We start from the raw sequence: 20,580 nt of genomic DNA on the forward strand, positions 1-20,580 counted from the left end.
ATTGAGACATCACTATTCTGTCCGGCTGGTGACGATACACAGTTCAGTGCAAATTTTGCAACACAGCCAAGACGAGACATCATAATCACTAATGGGGAAGAGATAACGAGATTTGAGGCATGGAATTATTATTAATTACGCTTGCGACGTGTCGCTACTACGTTCTTATAAAACGCCTTCTTTCCGCTTGACTTTTGCTTTTGGATGCCAGCGTACTTGTCGGTGAACTTGTGGGTATCAATACCCCTAGTGACCTCGTCAAGGATATTTTGCTTTCTCTCCTTGCGCGTCAACCTGGCGCTGAAGAACTCGGTAGGTCCTTCGATGATCTCGCCAACTTGGGAGTATTCAGGAGCGCTCGCGCGGAGGGCCTTCTTCTGGTGCTTAGGATCCAGAATGCCTCGCATGCGAAGGACTTGCCACTCTCGCTTGAATTCGGGGGTCATGTTCGTCTTGGGAAGATCGAACCAGTCGGAGCCTGCAGTGGACTATAGCAAAATTTATTAGCCAGATGCTTCAAAACATGTTTTGTAACAAGTAACAAAATTTTTGCGCGAGGTAGTAGTCAGAGTAACTATGATATGAAAGGATCATGTTGTCATGGGCGTTTGATCCAAAACGGATACTGTCCCATGTCACAAAGATTTGGGATAAATTTTCTTCATGAAGCGCGTAGGTGAAATAGCAAATGACGGATAATGTATCTTACCTTTTCCTTGACTTTGAGTCCCGATAGCGGTTGGGGAGGTGCTCGAACAGTCAGACCATCTTTCTTGCTGCTGCTGTTGGAAGACTTTTGCTGCGTGACATCTGTCAAAGCGTCGCCAGCTGAGGCTGGGACTACAGCAGTAGAGGTGGTGGTTGCTGTGATAGCAGAAGCAGAGCCATCTTTCAGGCGCTGCTCAGCCTTGCGCAGCAGCTCCTCGACCTGATCATCTAAGATGTCTGTCATGGTCTGCTGTCGACCGGAAGGAAGAGAAGAGGAAAGAGAAGTGGACGAGAAGCTGCGCGAAAGAAATAGTTTCGAGACTGGCAGAAAAAATTATTATGGAGACGCGAGTTCCTTCCGAGGTGGAGAATCTGGGATGTGGCTGTCTGTTCCTGTGGCTGTTGTTTATTGCCGATGTGGCCGTGCTTTCTTGATTCCAGTGTTGATTCTCATGGTGTCGGAAACGTCAGATGCTGGAAGTATGAGAGATAGAATTAATATGCTGGCAGTTTATGCCGTAGAATCATTATCTTGGGCTATTAGGTACCTATCTTGTAACTGGAGTTTAGAGGCCGGGCAGCATTTTTGTTAGGTATTTGCCAGCAGTCGCCGGTCGCTATCACCTTATGAATTTGACTAAGCCTCTAGGAGGTAAGGACACACTTTCCCCACTGACTTCCTAGACATTGTACCTAATTCGTCATTGTTTTCATGCCCATCCACCACCACCACCAAACCTTCCAACGCGATCCACACATATTACAGAAGCTCAAGTTAAGGTGTCAGGCCTCAAACCCAAGAATTTTATAAAAAACAAGGCTTTCCCTCATCAATTTTTTGAAGCCCAAACATCGCTTGATAAATATTTGACAAGATGGACCCTCAAAACCCTCAAGCTGCGCAACAAACTCGTCAAAGACCTGTCTATGATCCCAGCCAAGGTGGACATTACGGTAAGCAGCTCACTCACGCGCGCATCCATCACCAACTCAATACCCCTCCAATCTCAACGTGTCATGAGGGCTAACCATGATTTCTAGGTGCCTCCACTCAAGTATGTCATGCGCTTTATTGTTCTTGCCATCGCATGCTTTTTTAAGTCGCGCGATAGCTTCAATCTTGATCTCGATATCCTGCTGACAATAGATCTAGCTCGCGTCGCAAGGCTTCGCGCCAAGTGAGCTGTATACTGGTCCCTGGGCCAATGTAAGTCAAAGCCATACTTATCATGGCTCGACATGATCAACATGCGTATGGAAGGCTGATTGCGACTCAATGTAGGCTCATCAAGGTCTAACCGGCCAGTACAAAGACATTCTCACGACCTACTGGCAACATACCATCTCACATCTCGAGAATGACAACCATGATTACAAGATCCACCAACTCCCACTGGCCCGTATCAAGAAGGTCATGAAGGCCGATCCCGAAGTCAAGATGATATCTGCTGAAGCGCCAATTCTCTTCGCTAAAGGATGCGACATCTTCATCACAGAGTTGACAATGCGGGCATGGATTCATGCCGAGGAGAACAAGCGCAGAACTCTTCAGCGCTCTGATATTGCATCTGCATTGGCAAAGTCCGACATGTTCGATTTCCTGATCGATATTGTTCCTCGCGAAGAGGCCTCCTCTCACGCCAAGAGGGCAACCCAGACTGCTGCTGCTCAACCACTACCAGCTGGTCAGGCTCAGATGCCGGGACAGCATCCCATGGCCCAGGCGCCCAACCCAGGTCACCCAATGGGTACGGAATACATGCCTAGCCATGGCATCGCTCCTGAGCAAGACTATCGCAACCCGGCCAACATGTACCCCGACCAATCAGTGCCCAACCCTCAGGCCGCTTATGGGCAAGCCCAGCCGCCCAACATGAACCCTTACGGAGCCATGGGTGACATGTACCCGTATCCCGGCATGGCACCCCAACAAGTAAGCATCAATGTCCCGCTATCTACAGTCGTGCCGTACTGACCAATTTGCAGGCTACAATGCCTAACGAGGAATTTGGGGAGCAGTAGACCCGGTCTCTGCTTCCACGTTTACTTCTCTCTAGCTCGAGGTTTCAATAAGTTGTGCCAACTACTAATTTGAGATGATTGTTGGGGACTGAGCATGCTGTCACGCGTCAACAAAGGATGACTTGAACTATCAACTTTGCCAATCACGCGAACAATTGGCGAGCGCTGTATCGCGCTAGAAAACATACGTATCGTGTACGTTTAGCAGGATCACAGCTGTGGTTCATGCAAAGGGTTATGGAGTATTTGGTGTTTTTCTATCAAGGCTAAGGCACACCGTCTAAGAACATAAAGGCGAGTGATGCTTATGGAATTATTACGATAAACTTATGATAGACTTAGTTGAGAACCATCTCCTATTTCTTATCATGAATACTTGCTCTCGTTGTATTGCTTCCATTTTCTCGTGCCGTAAAACTCCTGCGCCAATGTCATTATGAATTTTCGATGTTATCATGATCGACCTATGCCAAATCTCGATGAGAACCCAGCCAGCGGTGCGCTTCTAGCGGGACTCGCCGCAACCGGTGTCAATCTGTCTTTGTCAGTATTCTGGACTGAGCGATAGGTGGGCTGAGCATACTTCTCTAGCAACATCGGTCCGTTGAGGGCATTGACACGTCCATATTTCTTGTTGCGTGTGGATATGTCGAAGAACTCGTCCTGGTTATCAGTCTGTAGAAGGGAGATAGTCTGCGACAACTCATCGAGGTTCTCGCGGAGCATTTGTCCATTCTCAAGACTGCTGACGAACTGGACAAGGTAGTCTACGTCCTGTGCAAGGGCTGCCACGCCATTGGGGTTGATGTGCTTCACATCACTCGAAAGAGGAAGGGCCTGGTACAGTCAGTGGCAGACAAAAGACTGGGAACATAACTGCCTACCAAAATCTTCTCGGCGGTGTGACTCAGCGCATCGAAGTAGATGAGCTCTTTGATCTCGCGAGGCAGACCAAGTAAAGTAGAGTTCATAATGTTGGACAAGTACCTCGTCAAAGTTTGCATGTAGTTGCTGGGTTCCTTCTCAACCGTTGACGCGGTCCTACGACACGGTTAGACAATGTCTATGGGGCTCATAATTGCAACTTACCACTCGTATTCTGCTGTATCGATCAAGTCGTCAATCTTTGAGTTGACCAGCTCGAAGATTCGCTTCTCAGCTGTCTTCTTGTTGTCGCGGAATGCGTCTGTAGCCTTGAGTGTGACCGGGCCGCCTGCCGATGTCGAGGAACGCGCCCGAATAAGCAGTTGCTCAAGCTCTCGACAGGCGATCTCGAAGTGCTCGAGGTTGATGAGGATTTGGACGATCTGACCCAGGTATTGAGAACTCAGACGTTCCACAAGCGATTTACAGACCTTTTCTGTAAGAAGTTCGTCTAGGGACTGGGACGATTTGTGTGAGCAATCAGTTATCTATTGAAGAAGGTGAATTACCTTTCTGAGGGTTTCGTCAATAACAGTAGGGTGTTGGAAGTGGTCGTCAGAGAAGAAGTAGAACTGGTTTAAGAAGTTGCGGATATCTATGCAACACAGGGGGTACATCTGCGAGAAAGGGAGGACGCAAGGGTATCTGCTCTGTTAGTTGATTGTATTGCAAGCTGGATATAGAAACGCACGTAATTTGGTCTGCTGGCTTTTCTTGAGAGAACCAACTAACGTTGACCACCTTTTCGTACTCCTCGGGGTTGTTGATGGCCATCGGCATGTAGTCATCCGTGGATACTATCTGTCAACATGTGAGTAACGACACGATCATTGTTGCGAACAGGAAGAAGCCTACCTCATGGAAGTCTTCGCTGAATCGTTTCTTCAGAAGCTCCGCGTATTTGTCGAATAATTTTAGAAGGAAGTTATCTAGCGTTGTCACTGAATATCCCCAGCCCTGAATAGTTTTTAGCAATGACCATGACGCCGTGCATTGGGGGATGGCGCATTTCATACCTCCATTGTCTGGATGAAGAGAGCTATGATGGTTTTGATCTTGATCAGGGCCTCGGCATCCTCGACATCGCCCAGCCCTTTCGAGGTCAGGTTGATCACAGCCGTACACATGGAATCCCATAACTCTTCGACCTGTTTTGGAACACGTCAGTATAAATAGAGGGGGCGAATATGTGTCCGGCTCTCACATCACTAGCTGAGCGCAAATGCGGAACCCGCTGCATTGTCGCCTTTTCAATGATGGCAAATCCTGCTATTCCTTCCAGCAAACTACTCAAAGACTGCTCATCCTCGGCCAAAAGCCCAATGAAAGAAGGAAGAAGCAGGTCTTTTTGTTGCCGTCGTGTAGCTCCATACTCTGACCGGAACTTGTCAAGTTGGCCCAGCGCTTCATGAATATGGAGTGCCTCAAGCAGAGGATAGAAGTCAACTTGTAATTCCTCATTGTTCAGCACGTCAAAGTCTTCATTTTCGTCGCTGACTAGCTCAATAGCTGAGTTCAGCTTGAAATTAGCTAAAAACGGATCATCTTCCACCCTCTTCTTCTGTCGAGTCCTCCTCATTTCGGTATGGTAGAATGCGACTTCGCCCAGAAATTGAGATGTTTCTCGAATGCGGAACAGCCATGTATTCAAGTCCGTCATAACAGCTTCTGAAATAGCCTTTTGCGACGCGGGTATCGATTTTTGTATGACATCGGCCAGCCGATGCTGCGTAGAATAGCGATTTTGGATAATGGGGACAAGATGTTCATTTTGGAGGTCATCGAGTGATTTGAGAGCGGCATAATATTTCTTGCGGCGGACAAGATCATGTGCATTGTTGACGGCGCGGAGGATGGTGAGAGAGTCATTCAAAGCATTGGTGGCGTCGGCAATATTCTGTCGTACAGCTGAAGTGTTGACCAGGGCTTCCTTTTGCGTGGCCAACTTCTTTGTGCTAGTAGCGATCGATTCGTTCAAACTCAAGATCTCTTGTGTTAAAGTAACGGTTTCCGCGCGAACGGTTTGTAAATGGTTGATGGAATCAAGAAACTCCTCGTGTCGGGTTAGACCGATACGTTCGATCTCAGCTTCTCGATCTTCATAGTATCGGCTTAGACACTGAGTCAAAAGAGGTGTTCGATTTGAATGGGTAGCATCTTTAAGGACGGGGATCAGTTGGTCGAGGAACTCGGCGTCAGAAGAGGCGAGGATGACCTGGGACGGATGTTAGCGCAATGTTCCTAAGCGATTTGGAACTGGTGAGAGCTGTACATGTGGTACCGCAGACGCATAGTCATCCACTGCTGGTGGACGTCGCGGCATTCCTGCTGCTTGGGAACTATTGAAGTTATCTGCAATTGAGAGTTGATTGACGATAGACGTCGCGTGTCGCAAGCTGCCCTCTAGCTAACAGTAGCTTCCCCCAGTCTCCCCTCCAACTCCCAACTGACAGTAGGTCACAGCGAACTTGCATCGACTGATAAGATAAGAAAATATACACAGCCACACATCGATGGGGCTTCTGGAACGCCACGTTAGCAGCGAAATGTGTTACATAAGCTGTCTTTCACTTGTAACAACATGCCTGCCTCATTGAGAGGCAAGCAAGTAGTACTAAGGTAACTTAGTAGGTACCTAGCTTACATATTGAGAAAGTTGTCTGTTGAAAGTAGAAATGACGACGATGACTCAGTTTGTTTTACTCAGATAGATTGTGGTATCAGGGTATTTATTCATGTATGTACACTGAAGCTCAATTATCTGGAAGTATATTCCACATGCCATCTCCTATTTGGCGTTTACTTTTCCACCACTAAAAAAGAAATGAAGTACCTACTTGCCGGTAAGAACTACTGTAAGCATTAATATGTGTACTGAGTCTTTTAGTTAGTCAGATTTGCAGCGGATATAGACGTCAGCAGTCCTGTTCACCAAATCGCCATTTGACAATGCGGTGAGTCTAGGGTAGGCCTTGTAGTATAAAAAAATGTATTATGCAACTCCCCATTCAATGGATAGCCTTATTGATGACTAAAATTCGTATAGGAAATAGTACTTGGTGTATTAAGCCGTACTTTAAGACTTCCCTTAAGCATTCATTGTTACCTACGTATCATCGGACTGTGTCTCCAACGTTGACTACATAGTCAAAGGCACAAGCAACCTAGAATACCTAGTATCAAATATAGCTTTGTTATTTGCCCGAAGAGACTGATATCCAACACAAGATGCATGCGACGTATCTGCCGTCTGATTTCTCAAATATGAGTGGACAGGCCAGTACACAGATAGAGAATACAGTCCGGGGTCCCCGACTCATGATTAATATCGGCAGTAGATCAGTCCGCTATCACTTGGAAATATGATGTGATTCATTTAGAGACCAAAAATTCATTCATCGCTCATACTATAGGGGAGGAAAATATCAGACGGCAGGTTACATACAAGAAAAACACTATGACCCTAGAAGTCGCGCGACGGTGGCTGGAGGTGTTGAAATTTTGAATCACAAGGAATATTCCATAGTCACAGGCTGAAAACACAATACAGCGCTTTCTGTGTATCGTCAAATATGACGTCCTTGATTGTTCTTGCTGTTTGAATAGTATATCGCCATGCCGACCTAGGCCAAACGACACCAGAGCAAAGACAGGTTGCCATTAGATAGAAATGATTGGTAGATATGGTATATAGTGTATAAAGAGGCACATGAGGTGTACGATGTTGTCGTGGGAAAGCCAGAAAGGCAGGTGGTTCGGCGCTAGGAAATCCAAAAGGGGGAATCCGTGAAAGATATATCCCGCCAATGGCCAGCAACTTTTGTATTCGAGAGATGAATCCTACGTAGGTGTGATACAAGGTACTGTGATATCAGAGTATGTAGGAAGATGGAGTAGACAGAAGAATCGTGCAATAGTCTCTGGTATGAACAATTAGGCACAGAGCAGAGCTAGATACAGCTCGTTTGGAGGACTCACGAAATAAGCTCGTTGGATTTGTGAGATAGTAGCGGCAATGGTGTCTATATAATAGAACCAAGAGGGTCTGCAGTTGGAATAGGCTATGCCATACGGTTCAACCCGAACTGTGAAGGCTCATCCGTGGATTGCAACATGAACCTATGTCGAGGTTTTGACTCCTGCCCTAGTCACATCTGTGACCATACTGTATCGCATTTTCATATTTGGTCTATGAGAGTACTGGGATGAGAGGGCACGAGGAGAAGTGAGTAGTAGGTATGGTCAAGTGGTAGTCGGCGGTGGAGTCGAGATCGCCCTTCCAGTCGACAGCAACCAGAGGCTCATCGGTTGATGTGAGAAGTTAAGCTTGGCGGGGAGAGGTTAGTATATTTGACATATCAAGAGGTATAAGAACTGTGTGACTTGTGTTAACTAACCTTGTTAAAGACTTTGTGGTCTCATATCTGCCGTGTGTGACTGGAGGGCATACACTGCCGTTTTAACGATTTGGCGTGAAAATAGTAGCCTGACGACCCAACAGACCGATCGAATGGGTTGATATATGTCGGTACTGCTACGTATTTCCGTGATACTGAGTATGGTCGAATGATACTGAAGAACTCGCCCACCAACCAGGGGATGAAGTACCCGTTCTGACCTCTTGATGAAATTGTTTCAATATAATGCTTGGCATATCTCAGAGAGGATAGATGTGATATCGCCAAGTGTTCGTTATGTGCTCCTATGTGGTCTTTTAGTCTTTGTAATAGCCAGGACCCTTCCCAAGGAAAAGTGTTTTGCTTCTTGATACGCCTCTGGAATGGAAAACCAGAGGATTCAGCCTGAACTCTGTAGTTGTGATAATATGAGAAAGGGATTTGAACTCCGAATCTTTCGATGTCGATTCATGTAGTGATGGTAAACCATGCCGATCTTCAATATTCGAACCTCAGGATTCAACTTGGACAAGTTCACAATTTGTACTTAGCTCTTGTGATCGGAGAAAGAATCTTGCTATGATGGGTTCGATCACGCCGAAAAGGTCTTCACTGCAGAACTTGTTGGGGTTGTTTAGAGTAAAGGGGCTGATCGATGAGCGTTTGAAATTGTCAAATAGGGGTCGAGGCACATGGAGGATGACAATTGTATTGATCGAAGGGAACTAGAGGCGGTATTAGCAATGGAATTTGATGTGACTGGCCTCTAGACTATTATATTTGTAGCAAGTAGACATCGATGAGCATGCCTTAGTCAAGGATCTGGAACCCAATCCGTTCGTACTAAAGACACACGACGATGTCTCTAGTACGTCCGAACAGTGGCGTGTAACCTTGATCAATTCAGTATGCCCCCTATTCTAGGGTTGAATTTGACTCAAATAGCCATATATCTCTCATTGAAGCCGAGTATGAATCGAGAAAGAGGAACGAAGCTTCTACACTAGTAGCATGGTATTGAGAATGGGATAGCCGAGTTGAACAAATGGTTAGGCGCCCGCAAGTTCTTTGTATAGGAGGCCGCGAGAACCTTCTCTTAGGTATAGTGCCTGGGACTGGCACTTGGTGTCCGCCCAGAACGAATGGGCTTTCGTAAAAGAGAGGAGCTCTGAGTAGGGATCAGATCATCGTACTAGATCCTGCCAGCAATTTCGGCGTTGGAACTGTAGTCCTTGCGTCTGCGATGAACTCCTCAGCTTGCGGCGAAACAATCGATCTAGACCCGGGTCGATGGCTAATACCATACCGTTGTAACTTCATCTTCGAGACTGGTAGATTCGATCCGCAGGTTCAAGGTAAGACAGGCCGATATAATACTGAAACACGGCTGACTCGACAAAGGACTTTGTAATAGTATGCGCAGTAAGGTATACACAGGTTGCTTCCTGTGCTAGCTAGAGCCGTCGTATAGATCTCGGGTTTCTGCCTATAAACTGATTTTTCAATAGACCTGAAGATCTGACAGAGAAGAATTAAATAAAAGGAGATCCTGTTCTTAGCTGTCAGCTGTATGTAGTGATTGCTGTAAAGGAACACACCTAAGATCTTTCATTAGGTAGGATGACAATTTTGGAATTGCCCCTTAAAAAGGTCAGTAAACGGACTAGATTTCTAGCGGCGTGACACGAAGAGAGCAAACAAAATGTCAAAATGACAAAAACAGAGAGGAATACCTATAGTCCTTTGACAGAAAAAAAAAACATACCTAATGTTGAAGGGATTGGGTGGTCGGGTGCCTGCAGCGCGTAGATACTGTAAAGTGGTTGACTGAGGCCCTGTGACACCCCCACCAAGCATTAGGCGGATTATGTGTCTTTGTAATCGATGCATTCGCGCTTGTTAGGTAGGTAGACATGAATCGATCGCGGGAGCCTTTCTCTTCTTACCTACCAAATATGATCATTTGCCAATAGGCAATCTGCGAGACTTTACGTGATTTCTCTCATAATGATGATCAAACAGTAATCTTAGGCCGAAAGAGCCATTCTCCTTGATCCATTCGGTCTGTAGTACTATTGCTAATTATTGTTTCTCTAGAACTGTTTTCATGAAGACCAAGATACAATCCGAAGCATCCGAAGCATCTGACAAGCCGGCTCAATTACCTGCCTGTTCAGGTAGTTCCAGACAAAGAGGACTCGGAAAAAACCATTTGGTCTCCGTCCATTTGGTAATCTCTCCCTCCAACTACAAGTCTGGTGGCCTCGCGTTCACCACCCACGAAACGAGCTCCGAAGGGCTAAGGACTGAAGAAGATCAGTAAAGAATCATCAAGTATGAGGAGGTTAGTTACAAGAAGGAGAAGATCTTACGGTAAGTCCTTTATAGTGGATCGAAGAGCTTTGATAGTTAATGCTTGTTGTAAATAGGAGACTCAACAACTAGATATCCGTCAGCGAACTATAGAGAATTAGAATGCATCTGATTACTCGACCTTTAAGACATACACGAAGGATAAGGAAGAACTGAGCAGACTTTCAGTAGTTTGTTCTTGGCGGTGTTGATGGCCAGAAAAGGGGGTCATAAATTGAAGACAACCCCTTTCGAATACTGGTTCGAGATACGAATAGGAAGATAGAAGCATGTATACAGATAGTTAAGTAACCAGATAAAAGAAGACATTGACATGGAAGAGGTGATGGAAGAAGAAGAAATTGCATAACTTCCATTTTGTCCTGTGACCCCTTTCCCCAAATACTACTTTCTCGTACAGAACCGACTACGTATTCCAATCGAAACAATCCCAGTATTTACTAGCCTTGATGTTTGGAGAGTCGCTCGTGTAAAACCTTAGAGAAGGCAAGGCTCCTTACTCATTCCCAGACATTGGAGATCGAAGTCGTCTCATCCTTGAGAGAACGCTTAAGCACCAACTTGACGTTCTTCTAACAGGAGTAGAAATACAACGCTTGTGAGAGATTGGAACAAGAGCTGGAATGTAAAGGCAGGCATTCGTAAGAGTTGTCCTTGAGATATACGCAACGCGGCATCCGACCCCTGAAAGTTGGAATGCAAGTGAGGTCCTACAGTCAGAGGAACCTGTCAGTGGGAAGCACCATAACCCGTAGAGCTATCCATGAAGCAAAAAAAGACATACACTGGAGAGACGTTTAGTCGTGATAACGGAAGTCTTATACTGATGGACCCAGAGGCGGTGTTAGGCTTGGGAGCGTAGTATCGCGCCTCTTAGACGGCCGAGGACAATCAGAAAAACTTGAGCTATTAGCAATTGATTCAATGTACGCACAAGAGAGGAGAGATACCGACAGGGATATTAACAAAAGACCTTGGCGGCTTTGTATAATCAACCCGCTGACTCTGCAGTTCGTTGTGTGACTCCTGAACACAGAGACTTGCGCGCCAGGTCAGTAAAGTATTCCTATCAGATTCTTCGGGCATTGGCTTGTACTTCTCCAGATCCATTATATGTAGTTTAAAACAAAACGAGAGATTGCGGTACAAGATGGTCCAATTCCAGGTTTTGAACTGACCCTCTTTTGTTCGCTGTCCATTCTGACACTGTTTCCCAGCACTATGTGCAAATAAAGTGCAAAACTCGACATATATAGACTTTCGAGCTCGGAGATCACAGAAATGGTATTGTGAATACGAATATCTCAAGGTTGAAGCTTCAAGGTCTCGCGGCGGCCTTCTTTGTGTCGTCTTCGAGCAGGTGTTGTGGGATCCTCTTTTGGAGGTAAGGAGGTCAAGATAAGAGATTCAATAATCAAATGGCAAGGAACGAGAAACATAATAGTTCTAGATATAAGAAAAACCATAGTATTAGCCTTGTAAAAGAATGTGTGTCATGCTAGAATCAAGTACAAACCTTGGAGCTGGGCTAGGCTGGGTAGGATCGTGACACTCACAAGACAGAAATCTCAGGGGTATAAGAACAAAGTTTACATACTATTCAAGGGATAGCAGCGTATCAGTGGCGGCCGCAACAACTAGGCAACTCGGAGCCTCGATCACGAACTCACCTCACCACAAGCGAAATCACGAAATATCAAACGCACAATTACGAATTCAGATAAATCGAATCAAAATTAGATATGCACGAGTTCCTCTGAGAATCCAGGAGTGTTGTAGAGCGGTTGACTGGGTAGCAAGAGATCGAGACCTGCAGCTCGCTGAGGACGACGCAATTATATCAAATGTAGTAGAGGCTCAGACGATTATAATAGGGGATATAAACCTTGAACTGGTCGTGCATATACTTGATTTCCCTCTCCCATGTCCCTGTTACCCATCAACTTTCCCCCACCACGTCCCTGTACCTGGTCCTCTTGAGTTCAAGTACCCTCTGATCTTGCAGGTAGGCAGCCAGTTCGCTCCTTCCCAAGCAAGTCCCTCCTCGCGTCGTAGGGCTTGATCTTCTCGCAGCCCCACATCCTTGACTCCCCCAAGTATTTCCCACCTTCCTTCCCCTCTGCCTTTCTCTTCCTCTTCTCTTCACCCAACATCAACAACAAAGCCTGATTACTGTAAAGCATCGACTTTGGTCTTTTGACTTGGGTTCTTATCTTGATCCATTACTTAAACACATTCAAATCTATTTTGCATCCCCTTCACGATCAACAGTCATCATGGCATCCCGTCCCAAGGCCATGTCATCTCCCCCTGAAGGAGTCATGGAGTCATTCCAGGGAACCCCTGACACAAGACTCACGATGTTTTCCCCTGGTGAGGATACTGTAACGTACCATCATGGTACATCTTACAGAACTGGAGCTATGCCTCCTCACGACCCCTACGAGGGCGTTGATCCTTTTGTTGACACGTCCAACTCTGGACAACTGTCTGCAACTGCCTCGGCTTTTAAGCCCAACAAGGGCAAGTCGGCCGCAGTTCTACTTCCTCATGGAGGACTTGTCATCGCTTCTGCTCTGTCCCACGAGATGGACATCTCTCACCGACTGGAGCTATGTGACACACCTACTCCGGAGCCTGAGGAGGTGCAGGCTTTCACCGAGGTAAGTATTGACACCTATGCTACATCTTGAATCCATTCTAACGTACAATCAGGAGCTCCAGGCTGAGGGCATGGCGTTCTTCGGAGCGCGTCACGTTGAGACCGATGGGTCTCACGTTTACGTTTGCTTCGAGGATCTCCGCGGAGCCATAAACTTCCATGACGCTGTCCGCAAGTCCGTAAAGACTTGGCTCCCATCCTACATCAAGGTCAAGCAAGAGCGAGTAAGTCAACGTCTTTCTCCACTCGGAACCTCATGTCTCATGTTTCTAACTCTGAAAGCTTGACCGCGGTGACGTTCGACTCGCTGAGCTTAGACAGCTTGACGTCTCGATCGACGTCGTTGACTACGCTATAGCTGACCCTATCTATGTCGATGAGCTTGTACAGCGTCAACTCTGCAGCTTTGGATCCCTCTTTGCTTTGGTGCGCACGATCAACTTCCCTAATGGAGGCTTCCGTGGAGTCGTTCAATTTTGCAAGGCTGCGAAGGCCGCCTTGACCTTTCAGCATACCCGCCAGATCGCTGGCGAGGTGAGTGTTTTTCCTTTCTACTCGTACATTCAGTCATCTTTTGGTATCTAACTTAAGCAGGGACTTGTCATCACTCTCATCCGCCCCGCCGACATCTTCCCTGACATGGATGGGCTTGTTGGCAACATGAACGGTCTGGCTATTTCTAGCAACCGTCGAGGCTATGCTGCCGCCAACAGCATGAGCCTCATTGCCCCTCGCGCCCCTCAGGGTAACCCATGGGCTCCTGTCGCGTACCAGTTCTCCGCCGGACCTACGTACCGCCCCTTCTACCCACCTACCCCGGCCGCAACCCTCGTCCACTCACGAGGTCCTAGCTACCATGCTGGTCCTTCGTTCATCAACTACGGACACATGAACCATCGTCGCGGTCCTCGCTTCATCCCGCGTGGTCTCCCTCCACGCAACAACAACTTTGTCGACCTCTACGACTTGATGGCAGGACGAGACGTACGCACTACTGTAAGTCAACTATCACTTTTAACTTCTCATATGTCGTGTCGACTAATATGGAACAGATCATGCTCCGAAACATTCCTAACAAGGTTGACCAACCGCTACTCAAGCGGATTGTCGATGCGTCGTCGTACGGCAAGTACGACTTCATGTACTTGCGAATCGATTTCGCAAACGATTGCAAGTAAGCAGATTCACCATACACTTGCAAGGTCTTAGCTAACTATTATTCAGTGTCGGTTACGCCTTCATCAACTTTGTAAAGGCCGAGTACATCATTGATGTAAGTTCTCACTCTTTCGCCTCTATTGTGTTATACTAACTCTTGAATAGTTCGTTCGGGCACGCGCCAACAAGCGCTGGTGAGCAATGCACTACGTATCATCTGACTGTTCCTTGACTGACGTTGATAGGAACTGTTTCCGTTCCGACAAGGTCGCCGAAGTCTCCTATGCGAGTAAGTGATGATCTACACTGCACTGCTTGACCTATGCTAACCATCAGCAGCTATCCAAGGCAAGGATTGTCTCGTCCAGAAGTTCCGCAACTCTTCTGTCATGCTTGAAGCCGAGCATTATCGGCCCAAGGTCAGTAAATCATCAAAGAATATACCATCTATCACCAACTGACCTGTATAGTTGTTCTATACTATCCATTCCGACGATCCTGGTATGGCTGGACGTGAGGAGCCGTTCCCAGGCCCTGACAACCAGTCCAAAATGAAGCGTTCTGTTGAGAACGCCGAACATGTTGGTATGTTCTTCTTCTATCGCATGTCTGCCAACTATTTATAAACTAACCATCTATTCTCAGGCCTATTTACTCCCACGGCTGGCCAACACTTTCGTGAGGCCCAGCGCCACCGCCACAGTCAGTTTGACCGCGGTACCCGCCTGGCAGCCCTTGAGGAAGCCACCTATGAGCATTCTGTTGCGCACAGTCGTCACTCGCGCTACTAGGCGTTGGACATCCTACAGGCATCTTGATTTTTTTTCTAAAAAGATATCTTGAGGTTTGAGGTTTGAGATTTGGTGGCTCATCATGTTGTGACACTTAAGCGCTTTGTGCGCGTGTCAATTTTCGGACGACCTTTTGCGAATGTCAAGGTCTTGAATTTGCAGTATCTCGAGTTGGACCATACATAGTCCCAGTTATACTAGATATAACTCAAGTAGATACATGCAATCATTAGATTCATCATAGAAGCTGTCCCATCACATTGTAATAACTATATGTGCATACGTCTGAGGGAACACATGCAAGAGGTAATAGACTATAATGCAGTGACAGTGCAAGTTCCATTGTTGTATCTAGTAATTTTGATTTGCTATAATTCTCACTATCCTTCTTACTACTTCTAGTTACGGCGACGCAGGGTTCTCAGGTAAAGCCGGCAAGGGCTTACGTGAATTACCTGAGTGAATCGCAGGTGTATGGCGCAGAATACTTGATGGTGTTTCTCGATGGGGTGGTGAGAGATCCGAGGAAGATGAGAAACCGTCGGCAGATCTTGGTGTTTGGGGTGGTGAGAGTTGCTCACGCTCGGCTCGCTCATTACGCATCTCGTCAACCAAGGAAGCACGCTGTCGAAGCTCTGGGGAATCTCTATGCTCTTCCGCCTCAGTCACAGGCACAAACACTCTCTGGCGGGCAGCGAGTATAGCTGCGTTTTGTCCATCTGCGCCGTAGACGTCCCCGTACAATGCCCGAAGACGAGCTGCAGGCGATCCAGTATCGTATTGAGCAAGATGAGCTTGATCTACGAGGGGCCCGAGATAAGGTAGTGATCCACCTCTGGAGAAGATGACGAGAAGGAGGCAAGACAGGAGAAGGACTGCTTGCACGATGGCCATGCGCTTCTGGAAGACGACCTCATCGGCAAGAAGGTTGAGACGACTGCTGAGCGCTACTATCTCTCGGTTGGACTGCTCGCGCTGACTTTCTAGTGCAATCACAGTCGACTGCCATATCTGTTCGTATTGCTCACGGGCTGAGCGCAGCTCGGCAACGACAGTACGGTTGAGTTCCTCGAAGAACAAGTTTGCTTTTGAAATTTGCTTCTGCTCTGTTCGTTGCAAAGTCTCGGACATGTGGCGAGCCTGGTCTTCGACGTATTTCAGGGAGAGAGTGAGGTTAGTCTCAACTGCGATGAGACGTTTCGATATGGCTTTGAAGAAACCTTCCTGCACTGTTGGCGAGGCCGGCGAGCCAGAAGCTGTGCCCGTCGTGCCCTTTTTGACATTAACAGTATTGGCAGGTGAAGGCTTCGCAATGGACGAGCTTGTCGCGGAGGAGGGTGTTGAAGTTGTCTTGGGGCTCTGAGTCTGGGAAATAAAGTTTGAAACTGATTCGATGTTGGACGATGATACGGAAGAGGGACTGGTGGGAGAGACGGCGGGTGTGGCGCTTGGGGAAACTATCTTGGAGAACGCAGAGGATGTGGGCTCATCACTTGCCAGGCGCTCTGCTCTGGGATTGTGTTGAGTTGAATGGCCTTTCTGTTCTCTGTCTTCGGAGGAACTGGGGGCGGAGGCAGCACTTGTTACTTCCACAGAGCTGTTGTTGTTCGACGTCGTGTAAGTCGTATGGTTGAGCGAGACGCAGAACAGTGGCACCATGAAGATATGCGAAGTGGAATTGATTTCACAATAAGGCATCGGCTCGATCAAGGTGGCCTTGACAGTCTCAGGGGTTGGCTCAGTTCCTTGTATCTTTAGCGCTTCTTCCCCTGGAGGCAGAGACTGTTGAGTCTGTTCGGCCTCTTCTTCGGGGCTCGAATCATCATCACGAGCTTGGTCAGCTTCTTTCCACGAATCGAGCATGCGTGAACCATGAATTCGAAGTAACGATACCGGACAATAGAATTCTTTCCCCCAATGGGTAAGGAACTCGATCCGGACGTACTTTGAGAAGATCTGGGGATTCTGAACCAGAAAAGGCTGGATATCACGCGAGTTTCGTGCCTCAAACAGTCCGATCTCTTTCCACTTGTCCATCTTGACTGGGTATCGGTCACTAACGCTGACAGTAAAGTGGCGGAACATGCTGGAGAAGAACTCGAAGTTTGCGAGAACGACAGTGTCGATGAGGACATCATCACTCAATTCGACGATGACGAATTTGCTCTTGGCAGAGCACTCAAGAAGCATATAAGAGTCTTTGTTTTCAACAAGAATGGCCTTGGCGTTCTTTGCGCCAGAGCTTGTCTTGAGAATTGTGGCACCAGCGTCGAAAGACGAATAAGAAAATCGTTCCTTGCACGTCTTGCCAGCATCTTTACTCCTATGGATCGATGCGCGACCGTCCTCATAAACGATTGCCTTGCCGGATCCATCACCTTGAACTTGGTCGACATCGGAAGGAGGCTCATTTTGCTTCCCGGCGTTATCCAGATAACTCTCAAAGTTCAATGATATCTCATCTTCCTCTCCGAGGCCGGCGTGGCCCATGTCTGGTGGTGTCCTGTCGCGCGGCTTCGTGTTTCTGGCGTGAAGGTCTTGAGGGTCTTGACCTGTCTTGCGTAGCATCATCTCTTTCCAGTCCTCGAAGGACATGAATGGTTTCTCAGCTCCATCTCCAGCTGCATCTTGCGATTCGTCTTTGGGTGGAGTAGCGGTGGACGAAGGTTGTTGGGATTGGGACTCGTTCAGTACAGTGGAGGATGTAGGGTGGCTCTGTGTCGGCTCAGAAGAGGTATCGCTAGTCGAATTGGAGAGTGAAGGAGTGTAAGTGGCAGCTGAGCTTGTCCAAGAGCTTGTGAGACATGATTGGGGAAGGGTGTGGGTGATGTAATTGATAGTGCGGGCGTCGCAGGACGAGACTGTCGAGATGGAGTCAATTAGACTAGGGGCGGTGTTGTTGGGATCGGAAGACTGAGCGCGGACTTGTATAAAGAGTGAAGAGAACGCTAGTATTCTCCAAGTGATTGTGCCTAGCGATGGCATCGTAATCTCGGGGGTCGACAACGCATTGAAACGTCGCTGGAGTAGATTTGGCCTGGCTGGTGCAGGACTGAGGTTGTGGTTATTGTTATTATGGGGGGTTGGTGTCGTGTCGTCGTTGATCAGCATCGGACTAGACACGAAATGGGCGTAGCCGAGACTGAAACTCGTCTAACAGAGATTGGTCCACTGACGTGGGTGGTTGAGAAGTCAGATGCTGATTGGTTCGATACAAGGATAACCTGTGTTGTGTTGCCAATGTTAGCCAAAATGTTTTGAAGTGAATTGATAGGTTAATAGTAGTTTGTAAGTGTGTCTTGATGCGGGAGTCAGAGGCGCAATAGGGAGTAGATAGACCTAGGTTGCTTTTATGATTTCGCAGTGGAAAAGGAAGGTGAAAAGCTTAATCAATTTGATGCCGAGAAATGAATCCGCACACATGGAACACAAAGGTACTTCCTACTACTACCTAGATCAGTAGTACTACCCTCCAGGTTAGTAGGCAGGCATCAAACATTGTTGAATAGGTACCTTAGTAGTATGATTCTTATTTACAAATATCGATTGCTGGCACTGGGAGAATTCAATAAAGTATTCAAAAAAGATGAAGATAACATAACTACATGCAGAGATAAAGATTCCCGATATGTATGCTTAAATACCAAATGGCTATGAATCATGCCTGGCTCATGTAGTTTAGATGGCTGTAACTGTGGGACTCAGATCATGTGTTTCTCTCTTGAGTAACGAACAGGGAAATCAAATGCTAGCATAAAGGGCAAACATATATCAATTTGCCCAGAAACCAGTTACCACCGCGCTACAGACAAACGAAACAGAAAACCCCTCGAGGCAGACAAGCATTTTTATTATTATTAGCCTATCAAAATTGCCATATGGATGACGCTATCTACGAAAATACCTTGCTGTTGCCGGCCAGGGGTTCCAGTGGAACCAAAATCGCAACTAGCATCATAGTTGCTGCAACCACGGTTTAACTATGCCTTCTAACATCAGAAGAACTGGCTATTGCCACCATAAGAGACGAAATCACTAGTCCAATTTATGCTACTCTATTAGGTTACCTATTTATCTACCTCGAGACATGGAGGCTGACGTTTCTGCTACCTAGTAGGCATTCTATCGGACAATTCCTTTCCTAATAGAATGAGGCGCCAAGAAAGCATGGACAACACCACAGCCCAGCAGTACCACTCCGACCGTTGGCAAGGTTCAATTCATTCGAAATCATTTAAGAGTGTTGAAAAAGGTTAGCATACCGAGTCAACCTTGATGAAAACGTCTGACAAAACAATAACATGGGACAATTGGGGCGAAACTGCAATCCATCCCCACTAACAAATCAAACTTTTATAGAAGTGGCCGAATGGAAGAGTCTCTACTGCCCAAGATCGAAGCAAAAGTACTGCCAAGCAGCTCTAAGTGTTCTATTTTGCCGCAATTAGGCTTACACCCAAGCATCAAAGCAGGGCAACGTCGACAAGAGCCTTGGCAAATGAGGTACATCTTTTACATAAACCTGATTCATCACCGACGTACAATCAGCTATGAGCCTTTGAACTCGTCTTTGTTCACTCTTCATCTTCTTTCCCTATCTTGCCATCCTCGTCGTTCCATGGGCCTTGACCTGCATCTTGATGAACAGGCCCTTGACCAGGCAGTCATACATTGATCATCAAGGTTCAATAGGCCCTCCTGAAGTCAATCGACGGGATAAGTCACTATCCAACCTAATAGCAATCAACACCATTTCAGGGGTTATTGGTCTGCCAGTTGTTCCATGTCTCCTGTCTTATGGATCAGTGGTGTATTGTCAGTGCCACAGCCCGGGACAGAAGCTCGGGGTTGTGCAGCTGTTTACATTAGCAGCAGATAGAGAGTCGCTCAATCCCACCTTCTTTCTGTGCAGAAACCCCTTCAAATACTCTTCGTCCTAAGTCTTCCTAACGGGCGTGCTGATGCTGATCAGTGAGTCCAAATCTCTCTCTGCGTTCAATGTCTTATAATACCCCATGCTGACTCAGTTGTTAAGCTTCCATCCAACCACTTATACACGCCATCTTCGTTCGGTATGGGAACATAAGAGTTGTGACCCGAAGGCCATCCTCGAAATTTCTTTCAAGAAAACTTGTTGCACTAGGCAACAGCTATATCTACAGGAATATTCAGATTGCCGCTTGGGGTGCCGATCCTGCAGTATTAATATCCATATGCCCGCACAACTTGGTGATACAAAACACAAACTATAAACTCAAGGCCATGGATGGTAGAAAAGACGACATTCAAACATACTTATAGAGCGAAAACTAGTGTCCAAAGTACGGAGACAGAGTACAACATTGTTTTCTCTTCCAGTACTATCGGGGCGATAGACTTCAGGGACGATATTCTGTTACTTCTGTTGCGAGTGACACTTCAACTGGAGTTTATCGCCATCGCGCCGTGGGAATAGATTCTACAGCAATCTGTTTGAAAGAAAAGAGTTTCCCAAAAAGCTTCAAAGTTGAAAGACCGTTCCAGACTATTATTATTTGGTGCTTTT

General features: G+C 46.9%; 5 protein-coding genes across 5 annotated transcripts; 2 read left to right on the forward strand and 3 right to left on the reverse strand.

The window, feature by feature from the left end:
- Positions 1-131: 131 nt before the first annotated feature.
- FPOAC1_002736 (uncharacterized protein) lies at positions 132-952 on the reverse strand (the record flags this gene model as incomplete). Its single annotated transcript, XM_044847311.1, has 2 exons — positions 132-488; positions 710-952. 2 exons carry the CDS (start codon positions 950-952, stop codon positions 132-134), a joined length of 600 nt encoding a protein of 199 aa, XP_044713227.1.
- A 631-nt stretch (positions 953-1,583) lies between these two features.
- On the forward strand, positions 1,584-2,730 carry FPOAC1_002737 (uncharacterized protein; the record flags this gene model as incomplete). The annotated part of the gene is made up of 5 exons (XM_044847312.1): positions 1,584-1,662; positions 1,750-1,763; positions 1,862-1,915; positions 1,991-2,641; positions 2,695-2,730. 5 exons carry the CDS (start codon positions 1,584-1,586, stop codon positions 2,728-2,730), a joined length of 834 nt encoding a protein of 277 aa, XP_044713228.1.
- A 453-nt stretch (positions 2,731-3,183) lies between these two features.
- FPOAC1_002738 (uncharacterized protein) lies at positions 3,184-5,977 on the reverse strand (the record flags this gene model as incomplete). The annotated part of the gene is made up of 10 exons (XM_044847313.1): positions 3,184-3,265; positions 3,314-3,567; positions 3,615-3,771; positions 3,820-4,112; positions 4,164-4,299; positions 4,346-4,455; positions 4,510-4,611; positions 4,671-4,802; positions 4,859-5,869; positions 5,927-5,977. 10 exons carry the CDS (start codon positions 5,975-5,977, stop codon positions 3,184-3,186), a joined length of 2,328 nt encoding a protein of 775 aa, XP_044713229.1.
- A 6,723-nt stretch (positions 5,978-12,700) lies between these two features.
- On the forward strand, positions 12,701-15,035 carry FPOAC1_002739 (uncharacterized protein; the record flags this gene model as incomplete). The annotated part of the gene is made up of 11 exons (XM_044847314.1): positions 12,701-13,087; positions 13,140-13,310; positions 13,369-13,620; positions 13,681-14,082; positions 14,139-14,260; positions 14,311-14,359; positions 14,410-14,438; positions 14,490-14,533; positions 14,584-14,663; positions 14,715-14,829; positions 14,890-15,035. The coding sequence occupies 11 exons, from the start codon at positions 12,701-12,703 to the stop codon at positions 15,033-15,035; spliced, it is 1,797 nt and encodes a 598-aa protein (XP_044713230.1).
- A 402-nt stretch (positions 15,036-15,437) lies between these two features.
- FPOAC1_002740 (uncharacterized protein) lies at positions 15,438-18,146 on the reverse strand (the record flags this gene model as incomplete). The annotated part of the gene is made up of 1 exon (XM_044847315.1): positions 15,438-18,146. The coding sequence occupies one exon, from the start codon at positions 18,144-18,146 to the stop codon at positions 15,438-15,440; it is 2,709 nt and encodes a 902-aa protein (XP_044713231.1).
- Between the last annotated feature and the right edge of the window lie 2,434 nt (positions 18,147-20,580).

Source organism: Fusarium poae, chromosome 1 (genome assembly GCF_019609905.1).
Source record: "Fusarium poae strain DAOMC 252244 chromosome 1, whole genome shotgun sequence".
Classification (NCBI taxonomy): Eukaryota; Fungi; Ascomycota; class Sordariomycetes; order Hypocreales; family Nectriaceae; genus Fusarium; species Fusarium poae.